We start from the raw sequence: 13514 nt of genomic DNA on the forward strand, positions 1-13514 counted from the left end.
CCCACAAAAACACGCCCTTGCTCTCGGCTGCCTGAGAAACGATCACCTTCTCATCTGCTTGCACGAGAAGCTCGCTGGGCCTGCTCCCCTTCACTCTGCACGCGTTAAGTCCCGGGCCCTTAAACGGTCAGCTGAGAGTCTGTGAAGCCTCCTCCAGTTACCCCAAGCCTCTCCCAGGGCTGCTTCCTGTGCCTCCAACGACAAACCTCATCTCCGCCACACGGCCACGTCCCTATCATCCCGCAGGCCACCTGTGCACACCAGTGTCAGGAATGCAAAGACACAGTAGGCGCTCAACGAGGGCATGCTTCAGTCCAACAGCAATCTGGGAAGTGGAGTCAGAAGGCTCAACAAAGACCCTTCATTATTTTAGATTCCGGAGGGGCTCCTTGTTACTGTTCCTCACAGCACAACACGGGAGAAACATCAGACTCGGTTCTTTTTTGGAAACACGTCTGAAGTCTACTTCCAAGGGAGTCTGATTTCTGTATGACAGTGCTTCAACTACAAAGCCCAGTAAAGCGGGCACAGACATCACAGGAATTTGGAAAATGGGAGAAGGCTACAGGGGGTTGGGAGACAGATGTCAATGTTAGCAGAAGGGAAAAAAACCCACTAATAATTAGAAATGCCCCACAGTGCGCAGGGCTGTGGATACGCTGGAGGGTCTCAGGCAGAAGAAGCAGGAGGGGCCCTTCAAGGAGGATGTAGGAGGGAACTGGGTGGGGTAGGGGTGAGTACAGAAGGGAGAACTTAGGGGTAGAGAATGAGTGCAGGAGGGGACTCTGCGGGGCAAGGGGAAGGCTACCCAGCAAATTCCTTGTAATCATATGACTCATTAACAGCAGGGTCCGGGGAGGTCACTTTTTTCTTTCTTGGAATACCTACTGCGTCAGGCACATTATCTCAGTCAATCTCTACAACTCTCCCTGAGAGGTATTCATTATCAACCCCACTGTCTAGATGAGGAAGCAAAGAAATGAATTCAATTATGTTGGACCCAAAGCTTATCCTCTTTGTCACCGCATCAAAGCCACTGATCATCATTTAACCGTATTTCCTCGGCAAGCAACGACCCACAACATCTAACACACACATGCATCACTGAAGACTTAGCAAGTAACACCTAGGGAATATTCGCCCAAAGAATAGCGGCCAAAGTGATTAAGTCCACGCATCAGGCTTCTTAGGAAAGGACCTAAAAGCCAACTTGTAGTATCTTAGGCATCCTCTGCGACAAGCCTGGCAGGGTCTATAGACAGAGCATGGGCCGAAGGATGCCAGTCAGTGGAGACACACATGTAGCCACCTTGCTCCCGCCAATCATGTCTCAGCTTGTGGCCAATGTTTCAGGTCATTCGCTGAAAACTGTTCCACTCTCATGTCCAGCTACCATTTTCAAGCAGGTGATGTCATTATAAAGCTTACAGTGCTCACTACACACACTCCCAACCGTGAGTTTCTTGGTATAGAACAGAATTCCACATGGAGCTCTGAACTTGTAGTCCAAATAGATGGGCTAATATCTTAAAAACCCAGAAAACGTGGAGCATCTGGGTGGCTCAGCTGGTTAAGCATCCAACTCTTGGTTTTGGCTCAGGTCATGATCTCTGAGTTCATGAGATTGAGCCCCACGCCGGGCTCTGTGCTGATAGCATAGTGGAGCCTGCTTGGGATTCTTTCTCCCCCCCTCTCTCTGCCTCTCCCCTCTCTCTCTCTGTCTCTCTCTCAAAATAAAAAAAAAAATGTTAAAATAGCCCCCAGAAAATTCCTAATTCCAATTACTCTGCTGGGAATAAAAGCCTCTCAGGTCAGGGGGGAGACATGTGGCACTCAGCCATGGAGAAAAGACAACCCAGAACTGGGTCTGGAAGGCAAATCCTGGCTTCTCCAGTTTGGGACAGGTGCAAAAGGGGCTGGCCCAACTCAGAGGCAACTATCATTCATCCATCAGTCAAAAGGGTGTTCTTGTTCTTGTGGTTCCACCTCGCCATTTCAGCAACGAGACTTATTTTTTGTCCAGAACACTGGGAACAACTTGAGGGCAATGGCTGGCTCTCAATATTTTTAGCATCCCAAGAATTAGGCTCTTAATAGTTGCCAGATGCATGACGGGTAAAAATGCACACGGAAAACCCAAGTCTAAGATAGTATGCATGGTGTTACGGGAGCGGTGTTTCTGAACTCTGGTGGGGTTGTCATCCCCACTACTCACAACAAAGCCCAACCTGTGTACAGTGTGAGGAGACCAGTCACAACACGGCCCAGTCTATCCTCCCACCCTGATGGCCCCACTTCCAGCACATTCCATATACACCAGACTGCATGCTATTTTCTAAAGGTATCACAATCCTTTTATAACCCCACGTACACCTTTGCATATGCTGTTCCTTCTTCCTGGCACGCCCCTGACCGCCCTTATGTACCAGGTAATTTCTTTTTGTGAGACCAACTTGTCACATGTGGCCTCTCTCCTGCAACTTTCCTCGACCTCTCTCCAGCCTTTGCTTTGGGCAGTCGGCCTGTGCCTTCACAGGGTGCAAGCTCCGTCCTGACTCCACGTCCACCTCTTCTGTGACGTGGGACAACTCACCTAACCAGTCTCAGTTTCCACATCTGTCCAATGGGAACCTTCTCACACCATGGGATTTTTATGATGATCAAATATCAAGAGGATATGAGGTGTAAGGGGTGACACAGAGTCAGCGCTCAGTAACTGTGAGCTCTGAGAGGACCCATTTGTGATTCTGCCTCTCAATCTAGAGTCGTCCCTGCTGTGCCATGTTGTCCCTGTAAAGACCTTAGAAATGCAACAAAGCACACTAAAAAGAATAGATACATAATATGGATTTCTATAGCCTATAGGCAAGTATCCCATACAAATCTCTCCAGTCAGTAATCCCACAACTTAGTCTGCTTAAGTGAGGACCCATTAAGTTCAGATGGACCGTGTGGAGGCAGTTGCTAGAAGGTACCAAGAGCAGGAGGAGCCTCCGGCCTTCTCACAATGTACGTGATGGTTTCACAAGTAAAATAATCACCCTGACACAAGTATCAACCCTGAAAGATGGCATGCTGTCACCATCTCTGGTCGCTTAGTAGCTGGGTGATACCTCTGGCTGTGGAAACATTCTACCTGCAAACTGGTAAGGGAGATTTCCATATTAAACGACTGTCCCCAAGGCAATAGAAGCACATGCCGTGGGTGACCTTGCATCGCATTTTGCTTTGAACTTGAGAACCGGGAATGGAAATAACATTCACTGGAAAACAACAGAGCTTTGCTTTGCGCAAGCTGGGGGTCACCACCGAGCAGGTGCCGGGCAGTATTAGTTTTTATTCCTGCAAACACCACACAATGTTTTTCTTTCCCAAGGACGCTTGCCTACACCTTCTGTCATGGAAAATGCAACTTCTCAATAAGGCTTCATTATGTAGGTCTCTTGGTTTTCCTCTTAAAGATCCCTGGGAAGGCCAATCGAAGATTATTTCCCATCTTTGCGTGGGAAATCACATACAATCAACCGAGAACTGGAGGAGTTTTCCTTGGAGGAACACAACAAGGAGGAATGTGTCATGTCTTCTCTGTGGCCCTAGGTGAGTCCCTGGAATCCTGAACTGTACCTTGGGGTTTCCTCCACCTTCTTTGGCTGCATACAGCATCTGGAGGGCAGATTCTGCGAGCGTCTTGGTCTGGTCCAGCACAGTCATCTGCTGCTGATGGTCCAGAATCTTGGAGGCGACACCAACTGCGGCCAAGATCAGGGGCTCGAAGTAGCTTGCCAGCTGTGTCACCTTTTAAGACAAAAAAAACACACCACAGATATATCACGTAATCACATGTGTCTCCTTTAGGGGTCGCACTGGTGGGGAGGGGACTGGGATGATGCACAGGGAGAGACAGACGTGCTGAAATTTACTTTTTACACAGGCTGAGACTTACTTTTTGTTTTTTTCTATTATTTAATATAATTCGCTATCATGATTACAGTCATCATGTTACACATTAGACCCTCAGACCTTATTCATCACTCAATTTTACTTTTAGAAGCACTTGCTCATTAATGAACTCTTGCTTGGATGTTAGTTCCTCTGGGGAGCTCTTCATCTCGTCTCTCATCAAGGCCCAAGTGTTAAGGAATTTGTTTCGTGATCCTGAGTTGGGCGTGAGCATTTTGCAAATCTCACAAACTGTCAAGCTTTCAAAAGAACCAAAGAGGAGCATCTTAGGAACTCAGAAGAAAGGGGGACAGGAGCGGAGCAAGGGACCAAGGACCGATGAGAAAAGAAGCCTGAGAGCAAAGGCTTTCGAGGAAGCCAATCCAACTGCTCTCTACCTGGAGCATTGTTGGCCTAAATATAGATTTGGAATAAAAGCAAAAATGATTTCACATTGCCCTAGATGTTCTGTTTGTGATTAGTCCAGTCCAGGAGAAGAAAAAAGCCTAGCCAGATGGCTAACCACCATTCCTGCTTAGGCCTCTCTAGTAGGTAACGTCATGTTGCTTCTGTGCTCACGAGAACCCACCCACTGGGTGCCGCAGAGCCATATTTATTTATTTTTACTTACTTACTTCTTTAATTAATTTATTTTATTTTTTATTAATCTTTAATGTTTTATTTTTTTGAGAGACAGAGAGTGAGAGAGTGAGAGTGTGTGAGTGGGGAGGCAAGGGAGGGGCAGAGAGAAAGGGAGTCACAGAATCCAAAGCAGGCTCCAGGCTCCGAGCTGTCAGCACAGAGTTCGATGCAGGGCTAAAACCTACACACACGAGATCATGACCTGAGCCAAAGTCGGACGCTCAACTGACTGGGCCACCAGACGCCCCTCACAGGCATTACTGGGAATATCCCACATGCGAGGCTTTCTACTAACAGCTCACCAAGCTTCATCTAATCCCCACAACAATCCTACCAGGTAGATACAAATGAAGAAACCAAGGCTTAGGTGGGTGGAGTAACTTGTTTGACCTCAAGCAGCTAAAACAAGGAGCTATGAAAGGAATCCCATGTCCCAGACCACAGTCCAGATTCCCACCTTCTGCTCTACTGTTGGCTACTTCTCTTTTTTAGTTCAGCTCTGCTATGGTTGTAATATTGGATTTTAGAAGTTTATTGTTGGGGCACCTGGGTGGCTCAGTCGGTTGAGCAACTGACTTCAACTCAGGTTATGATCTCACGGTTTGTGAGTTTGAGCCCCACATCGGGCTCTGTGCTGACAGCTCAGAGCCTGGAGCCTGCTTCTGATTCTGGGTCTCCCTCTCTCTGCCCTTCCCCCACTCATGCTCTGTCTCTGTCTCAGAAATAAACATTAAAAAAAAAAAGAACTTAAAATCTCAACACCCCCCAAACTGAATAATCCAATTAAAAAATGGGCAGAAGGTACGAATAGATATTTAAAAAAAAAAAAAGTTTATTGTTTTTTAATGTTTATTTATTTTTGAGACAGAGAGAGACAGAGCATGAGCAGGGAAGGGGCAGAGAGAGAGGGAGACACAGAATCCGAAGCAGGCTCCAGGCTCCGAGCTGTCAGCACAGAGCTCAACGCAGGGCTTGAACTCGTCAACCGTGAGATCATGACTTGAGCCGAAGTCGGACGCTCGACGGACTGAGCCACCCAGGTGCCCCATATTGTTTGTTTTTTTTTTTTTAAAGTTTGAGAGAGGGAGAGAGAAAGCGAGCACACACACATGTGAGTTTAAGAGGGGCAGAGAGAAAGGGAGAGAGAGAAGCCCAAGCAGGCTCCCTGATGTCAGCGTGGAGACAGACATGGGGCTTGATCTCACAAACCTGGGAGATCATGACCAAAGCCGAAATTAAGAGTCAGACGCTTTAACAACTGAGCCACCCAGGCGCCCCAGAAGTTTCTTGTTTGGTATTTGCTGCTCTGTAAGGCATTTAAAATAAACTTCCAGAATAATACAGTAATACCCACTTACCTAGCATCCAGAATGCCAGAGTTGAACATTTCACTGTACTTGCTTCAGATACCACCATCTATTTCCACTCGGAAAAAACACAGTGGCACTGACCACACTTTTCTGTTCAACTCCTCATTGTGCATGCCAATTACTAACTGATAAATTAGTTCCATCAAGTGTATGTGAGCTCAGACATCTAGCCAGCAATTTCCCTTAATGCTTCTTCCCATTATGTGGAGGAATAATGAGTGTGAGGAGGGAGGAGGAAAGAAGGCCACTCCTGAGCTGTGCAGTCACTGGGTCAGAAATGAAGCAGGGGGCAGGGGTTCATGCAGTTGGTGGTGGCTGGGCCAAGGTGGGAGTCCAAAATATTAAAGGTCATTAGAGCTCACAGTGAGACGGACCATCAGCCAGCAGTAAACGTACATTTGCTCTTTTACTCTAGATTACAGTTCTCTTTAATCAGATGGTTTCAAAGCACTTCCGCAGGGCTGCTGCTGGCCTTTGTGATGCTTTGGATGAATTTTAAAGGGGCTCCCTATCTGTGGGTCAGACATGATTCATTCCAAGGCACATGACTCGACTAGATTTTGGCCCCACTCTCTGCTTTGCCCAAACACCTTTTGTAAGACCCAGCTTGCATAACTCCAGGTATCAGCCCTACACATTTGCATTGGATTTCACCCTCATCCCCTAGTAGGGTACTGGGGTCACCACCAAGGTGAACCACAGTGCACTAATGGGTCATCAGGGGGCAGGACTCAGGATGGGTCCTGTATGTACTAGAGGAATCAAGGTGTTTAGTGCATTAGAATCTAACAGGTTTTCTAGATTCTATTTATTATTTATTTTCATTTGTTAATTTGATTCTTTTTTTTTTAATTTAAGTTTATTTATTTATTTGAAAAAGAGGGAGAGAGAGAATCCCAAGCAGGCTTCACCCTGTCAGCATAGAGCCCAATGTGGGGCGTGATCTCACGAACCACGAGACCATGGCCCGAGTCGAAATCAAGAATCAGATGCTTAACTGACTGAGCCACCCAGGAGCCTCTGTTTTTTTAATTTTAAAAGTACATTTCATCACTGTAACTGTAAAATGTCAAGGGCTGCTGTGTGTGGAGAGTAATTCAATACAACTGAGCTGGTGCCCTCATGCAGGCACTATGGCTGGGTGATGGAGAGAAGGCTCCAGTTTCAGAAGCCGCTGGATCTGAATCCTGTCAATTCCTTAAATGAGAAATCTTAGGCAATCTGCTTCCTATTACCAAACTTCTGTTTCCTCCTCTATAAAACGGGGATAATAATAGCACTAACCTCCAAATGATTGTTAGAAGGATTAAATTAGCATACATAACAGTACACAGCACAATGCCTGCCATGGAGTAGGCCCTTGATAAATGCCACATGTCCTTATTCTTCATGTATTGTGGACAAAGGTTTGAAAGGATGTGCTTTTCCCTGTATTTAGGTAGCTTAGCAAAGACTCTAATACCTTCTGTTCTCAAGACATGGCAGAGGAAATATCCTTACCTGGGGTAGCACCGAAATTAAAATAACACAGAATTTTGAGTATTTGTTACATGATGTGGATTCCTTAGGCCTAGGGTGGCAGAGTGGGTTGAGCGGTGGCCCAAAATAGATATGACCATGTCCAAATCCCTGGAACCTGTGAGTGCGATCTTACTGGGGGAAAAAAAGATCTCTGCAGATGTATCTAAGGATCTTAAGATGAGGTCATCCTAGCTTGCTTGGGTGGGTCCTAAATCTACTAAAAAATATTCTAATAAGAGCCGGAAGAAGGGAAGACAAAGAAAAGAGCAGGAGACAATTGACCAGAGAGGCAGACACTGGCAGGATAAGGTCAAAGAACATGAAGAGTCACCAGCAGTCAGAAGAGCAAAGAAGTGGGGCGCCTGGGTGGCTCAGTCAGTTAAGCGTCTGACTCTTGGTTTCGGCTCAGGGCATGATCTCATGGTTTCCTGAGTTTGAGCCTTACATTGAGCTCTGTGCTGATGGTGCACAGCCTTCTTGGGGTTCTCTCTCCCTCTCTCTCTCTCTCTCTGTCCCTCCCCTACTGGTGCTGTCTCAGTCTCTCTCAAAATAAATAAACTTAAAAAGAAAAGGTAAAAAAAATAAATAAATAACAAGAAGAGTAAAGAATGGATTCTCCCCTAGAGCCTCCAGAAAGAGACTGGCCCTGCTGAGACCTTGAATTTAGACTTCTGTGAGAGATTCAACTTCTGTTGGTGTAAGTCACCCAGTTCTTAGGAATTTGTTATAGCAGCTCCAGGGAACTAATACGCGTGGGTTCTGAGAGCTTGCGTTTATCACTCCCAAGTGAAGCTGACCCGGGAACTCCACCAGAGTGTCTCAACGAAGAACTGGAACCATGTAGGTATCAACTCTCAGTCCAAGACTCTTGTGGAAGGAGGGCCGAGGCTTCCTTTGTCCAGAACTGTCTTTTGGCAAGTGAGACTGGGTTAGCCCAAGGACCGAGAGTAAATTTGTCACTCAAGTGACACAATATATTACCTTTCTTTTGATATCACCCACAGACACAGGAATTAATCTTCCAGACTAACAACAATACCTGCAGGGACAAGATTTGTTGTCCTCCAAGTCTAGATAGATTCTCTTTTCTTTTTTAAAACATTTTTTTCATGTTTATTTTTGAGAGAGAGAGAGAGAGAGAGAGAGCAAGCGCAGAAGCAGGGGATGGGCAGAGAGAGAGGGAGACACAGAATCCGAGGCAGGCTCCAGGCTCTGAGCTGTCACCACAGAGCCCCATGCGGGGCTCAAAGTGGGGAATGGTGAGATCATGACCTAGGCTGAAGTTGGATGCTTAACTGACTGAGCCACCCAGGCACCCCTAGAAAAATTTTCTTACAAAGTTCTGACCGGAATCAAAAGTCACCGCTGAAGTGAAGTCTGGTTTCTGTGCCAAACTCAGTTCCCCGTGGCCGGCACCATTCAAGCAGTGGCTCCAGTCCCCCGGCTGGCAGAGCTCCGGCCTCCAGACCAGCCTCCCCTCCCGGCTCCTCCAGGCTCCTCTCCTGTGTGAAGAGGTTCACACAGGTGGACAAGCCCTCTTCTCTTCTCATTATAAAGGAACTCAGCTGAGAAATGAAATTTGCCACATTTGAAAGCGTAGAGGGACCCTGGTCATTTTTAAATCTCAAAAACCTGCCCTTAGAACCAGCAGGAAGCTAAGTAGCCCTTCCCCTGTTTCATGATGTGAAAAAGCAACAATACTGATTTTCTAAAATCAATACCTGCTGAAAAGATTTTGGCTACCGAGTTCTCTTGATATGCACATCGATACTGACAGTCACACTGATAAACGCTCGGAAACCCTGGAGGCGGTTCCAAATCCAATTTTTGCCCTCTCTCTGCTGAGGAGGCCCTCTCTCTGTCCAGCAGGCTGCTGGACAAGGCACCTACCCATCAAAGATTTGCAAAATGAGTCCCAAACAGGCAAAATATCATTCAGCCTTTAGACAACGCGGGTATGAGCTCTCAGTTGAAGGGCTCCTTTGGAGTGGCTGTCCAGCGAGGCCTGGCTGTTCAAGATGAAGTTTGCAAGGTTGCTTTGCTCCCTCATGTGTGAAAGCAGGCACTCTATTAGAAGCCATGGGAGAATAATGTACCCCTATACACATGAGAATGAGGCCAGCCAGCCAGGGACAAATGGTGGCAGAGAGCAGACTAGGGACATCAACTTTAGTCTCTGACTTATCCAGGGGAGGTCAAGCACAACATGGGAATGTCATGTCTTGTTGGCTGGCAAGTCTGACCATAACCAGAAAGACTTCACTCTAGTTTCCGTCTGGATTCCAGCGGAAAACAGACCCCGGAACGGTCAATGATCAATGACTGCCCCACACCCATCTCTCACACACACCCCCAGCAGGGTCCATTACCTTGTGTCCTAGCTGCGCTGCTTCCCCCCGAGCTGCTGTGGCAATGGGATCGATGAGGTGCCCGATTTCCTGGACCACTGAAGTCAGCTGCTCTTGTAGGGCCTGAAAAGGAGAGAGGGCTGTCAAATTCCCCTATGGCAGTTTACCACGTAGCCACACGGATTTATGAAGGCCCATATGAAAGACATGGGAGGCCACGAGAAACGGATATCAAAATATCCACTCTATCTGTAGTGGATAAAAGCTCACTTGGGTGAGCCACACAGCCACCAGTCCACCCTGCCCTGCCCAGGGACCCTCAGCCCCCCTGGGCCACAGCCCCCCACGCTTCTACCCAGGGATGACACGAGGCAGGCCCCAAGGATACTTTTTCTACCGGCTCTTCCTCACTCACACCAACCACAGTGTTGAGTGCTGTTGCTAGTATCTTTACTTTGGGTTATTTAGCACAATTACTGGAAATAAAAAACATTTCCCTTCCAGGAAGGAAGACAATTTTATCCAAATGGGGAGAGCTACTGCCGGAGCCTCGGGGAACCTCCAGGTGGCTGAGTCCTCAAAACTAGGAACTCCTTAAGGAAGGAGTGGGGGCAAGAAGGGTGACGTGAAAATGAGATCAGCTCTCAGAAAGCAGGACCATTTCCTAGACAGGACACGGTGAAAATGCCAGATGAGTAAACTGCTGAGCTCAGCTCAGGCTCTCAGGGCATTGTTTTGGGTGATGTGGATGCAAATGTTAAAAATGGCTTTTGAGAGAAGAATTGGACTCATGCTGTCAAGAGATGGGGCAAAGTATCTGGATGATGAGGCCACATGACGGAAATGGGGAATTCCAAGCTGGTCACTGGCAGCTAGTGGCAGGAAAGGTCAGATTCGTAGGATTCTTCCTAGGAGCTTCGCTTGGTAAGACTCAGCATTAATATATCAGGACACTGGACATCTTAGGTCAGCACATGCCGGCATGGAATAGGGTACTTCCTGGCAAAGTGATGATGTCCTGCTTGTTGGAAAAGAAAGTCTGGCCCAGGCAGCTTCCCCTCTGAACAATGCTGCATACTGCCTGGGGCCTTTGAGCAGGGGTTACTCAATGAGAAGTGCAGTGTAGTATGCTAAAGTGAAAAGAAAATCCTGGAGGGAAAAATGGAAAAACAGGCACAGACGTGCAAAGAAACCTTCAAACTTCCAAGGGTCTTATGTAGCTTGTTATCATCTTTCTGCTCATAATGTGATTATAGTCAAGAATGCAAGAACATTCCAGCAATGTTATCTTATTACAGATGGCTTCTTAAAATAAACATGAAATAAGTATGGAGCACACATAGTTCAAAGGGAGGGATTTTCTTCCTAGGGAGGAAGTGAAGACAGAGGACAAGCTTTGGGATGGGTGGTTAAAGGCAGGGCGAGGGTGGGGGTTCCAAGGTGCTGGTCATCTTTGATACTTGATCTTGGTGCTAAGGGCTATACTCAATTGGTGATAATTCATTAAGCCACACACTTACGATGTGCACACTTTTCTGTATGCATATCCCCTCTTTAAGTAACAGGTTGACAGTAATTCTAACATTCTGCACAGGGTAAGAATATTTCTTCTTTCTTTTCTTGGCATTGAGGGAGGAGGGTAAAGCTGAAGTACAATCGACAGCTCTAGTAAAAAAATGAGCAAGACCAACTCTGGGCCCACTACTTAGAGACAGCAGGCAAAGTTCATTGTTGATGAATTTGGTGGCAGTGAGGGACACATCAGTAAACAGACCATCCATATTTTATTAAGCACCTCCTGAGTGTTGGCAGTTTTGACACAGAGAGAAGGAAGTATAAATCAAGGGTCTTTGAGCAGGTTAACAGGAAAAGAAAATCACAGAAGCCAAGTAGGAAAATACTATTCTCAACTTTGGAAAAATTGGCAAAAGCAGGCCAAATGGCTCTATGAACACCAGAGAAGGGAAGGAAAAATAAGATAAAAACCAAGAGGGAGGCAAATCATAAGAGATTCTTAAATACAGAGACAAAAAGCGTTGCTGTAGAGGAGGCAGGTGGGGTGTGGGTTAAATGGGTGATGGGCATTAAGAAGGACACTTGTTGGGATGAGCACTGGGTGCCCTAAGTAAGATGTCAATCACTGGGTTCTGATTTTTTTTTTTAATATGAAATTTACTGTCAAGTTGGTTTCCATACAACACCCAGTGCTCATCCCAACAGGTGCCCTCCTGAATGCTTATCACCCACTTTCCCCACCCTCCCACCCCCATCAACCCTCAGTTTATTCTCAGTTTTTAAGAGTCTCTTATGGTTTGGCTCCCTCCCTCTCTAACTTTTTTTTTTCCTTCCCCTCCCCCATGATCTTCTGTTAAGTTTCTCAGGATCCACATAAGAATGAAAACATACAGTATCTGTCTTTCTCTGTACAACTTATTTCACTTAGCCTAACACTCTCCAGTTCCATCCACGTTGCTACAAAAGGCCATATTTCATCCTTTCTCATTGCCATTCCATTGTGTATATAAACCACAATTTCTTTATCCATTCATTAGTTGATGGACATTTAGGCCCTTTCCATAATTTGGCAATTGTTGAAAGCGCTACTATAAACATTGGGGTACAAGTGCCCCTGTGAATCAGCACTCCTGTATCCCTTGGGTAAATTCCTAGCAGTGCTATTGCTGGGTCATAGGGTAGATCTATTTTTAATTTTTTGAGAAACCTCCACACTGTTTTCCCGAGCGGCTGCACCAGTTTGCATTCCCACCAATAGTGCAAGAGGGTTCCCATTTCTCCACATCCTCGCCAGCATCTATAGTCTCCTGATTTGTTCATCTTGGCCACTCTGACTGGAGTGAGGTGGTATCTCAGTGGGGTTTTGATTTGTATTTCCCTGATGAGAAGTGACGTCGAGCATCTTTTCATGTGCCTGTTGGCCATCTGGATGTCTTCTTTAGAGAAGTGTCTATTTATGTTTTCTGCCCATTTCTTCACTGGATTATTTGTTTTTCAGGTGTGGAGTTTGGTGAGTTCTTTATAGATTTTGGATAATAGCCCTTTGTCTGATATGTCATTTGCAAATATCTTTTCCCTATCCATTGGTTTCCCTTTAGTTTTGGTGATTGTTTCTTTGCAGTGCAGAAGCTTTTTATCTTCATGAGGTCCCAATAGTTCATTTCTGCTTTTAATTCCCTTGCTTTTGGAGATGTGTCAAGTAAGAAATTGCTGCGGTTGAGGTCAGAGAGGTTTTTTCCTGCTTTCTCCTCTAGGGTTTGGATGGTTTCCTGTCTCACATTCAGGTCCTTCATCCATTTTGAGTTTATTTTTGTGAACGGTATAAGAAAGTGGTCTAGTTTCAACCTTCTGCATGTTGCTGTCCAGTTCTCCCAGCACCATTTGTTAAAGAGACTGTCTTCTTTCCATTGGATATCCTTTCCTGCTTTGTCAAAGATTAGTTGGCCATATTTTCGTGGGTCCAATTCTGGAGTCTCTATTCTATTCCATTGGTCTGTGTGTCTGTTTTTGTGCCAATACCATGCTGTCTTGATGATTACAGCTTTGTAGTAGAGGCTAAAGTCTGGGATTGTGATGTCTCCTGCTTTGGTCTTCTTCTTCAATATTACTTTGGTTATTCGGGGCCTTTTGTGGTTCCATACAAATTTTAGGATTGCTTGTTCTAGCTTCGAGAAGAATG

General features: G+C 46.1%; 1 protein-coding gene across 1 annotated transcript in view; it reads right to left on the reverse strand.

Annotated features, from left to right (window-relative positions):
• TLN2 (talin 2) overlaps positions 1-13514 on the reverse strand; it is a 438974-nt gene that overhangs the window by 73977 nt on the left and 351483 nt on the right. The window contains exons 41-42 of the mRNA XM_078448675.2: positions 9842-9943; positions 3625-3795 (exon numbers count right to left, since the gene is read on the reverse strand). Coding sequence (XP_078304801.1) covers positions 3625-3795; positions 9842-9943 — 273 coding nt within the window. The remainder of the gene's footprint in view (positions 1-3624; positions 3796-9841; positions 9944-13514) is intronic.

The sequence above is a fragment of the Panthera onca genome, chromosome B3 (assembly GCF_046562875.1).
Source record: "Panthera onca isolate mPanOnc1 chromosome B3, mPanOnc1 haplotype 2, whole genome shotgun sequence".
In the NCBI taxonomy this organism is placed as follows: domain Eukaryota; kingdom Metazoa; phylum Chordata; class Mammalia; order Carnivora; family Felidae; genus Panthera; species Panthera onca.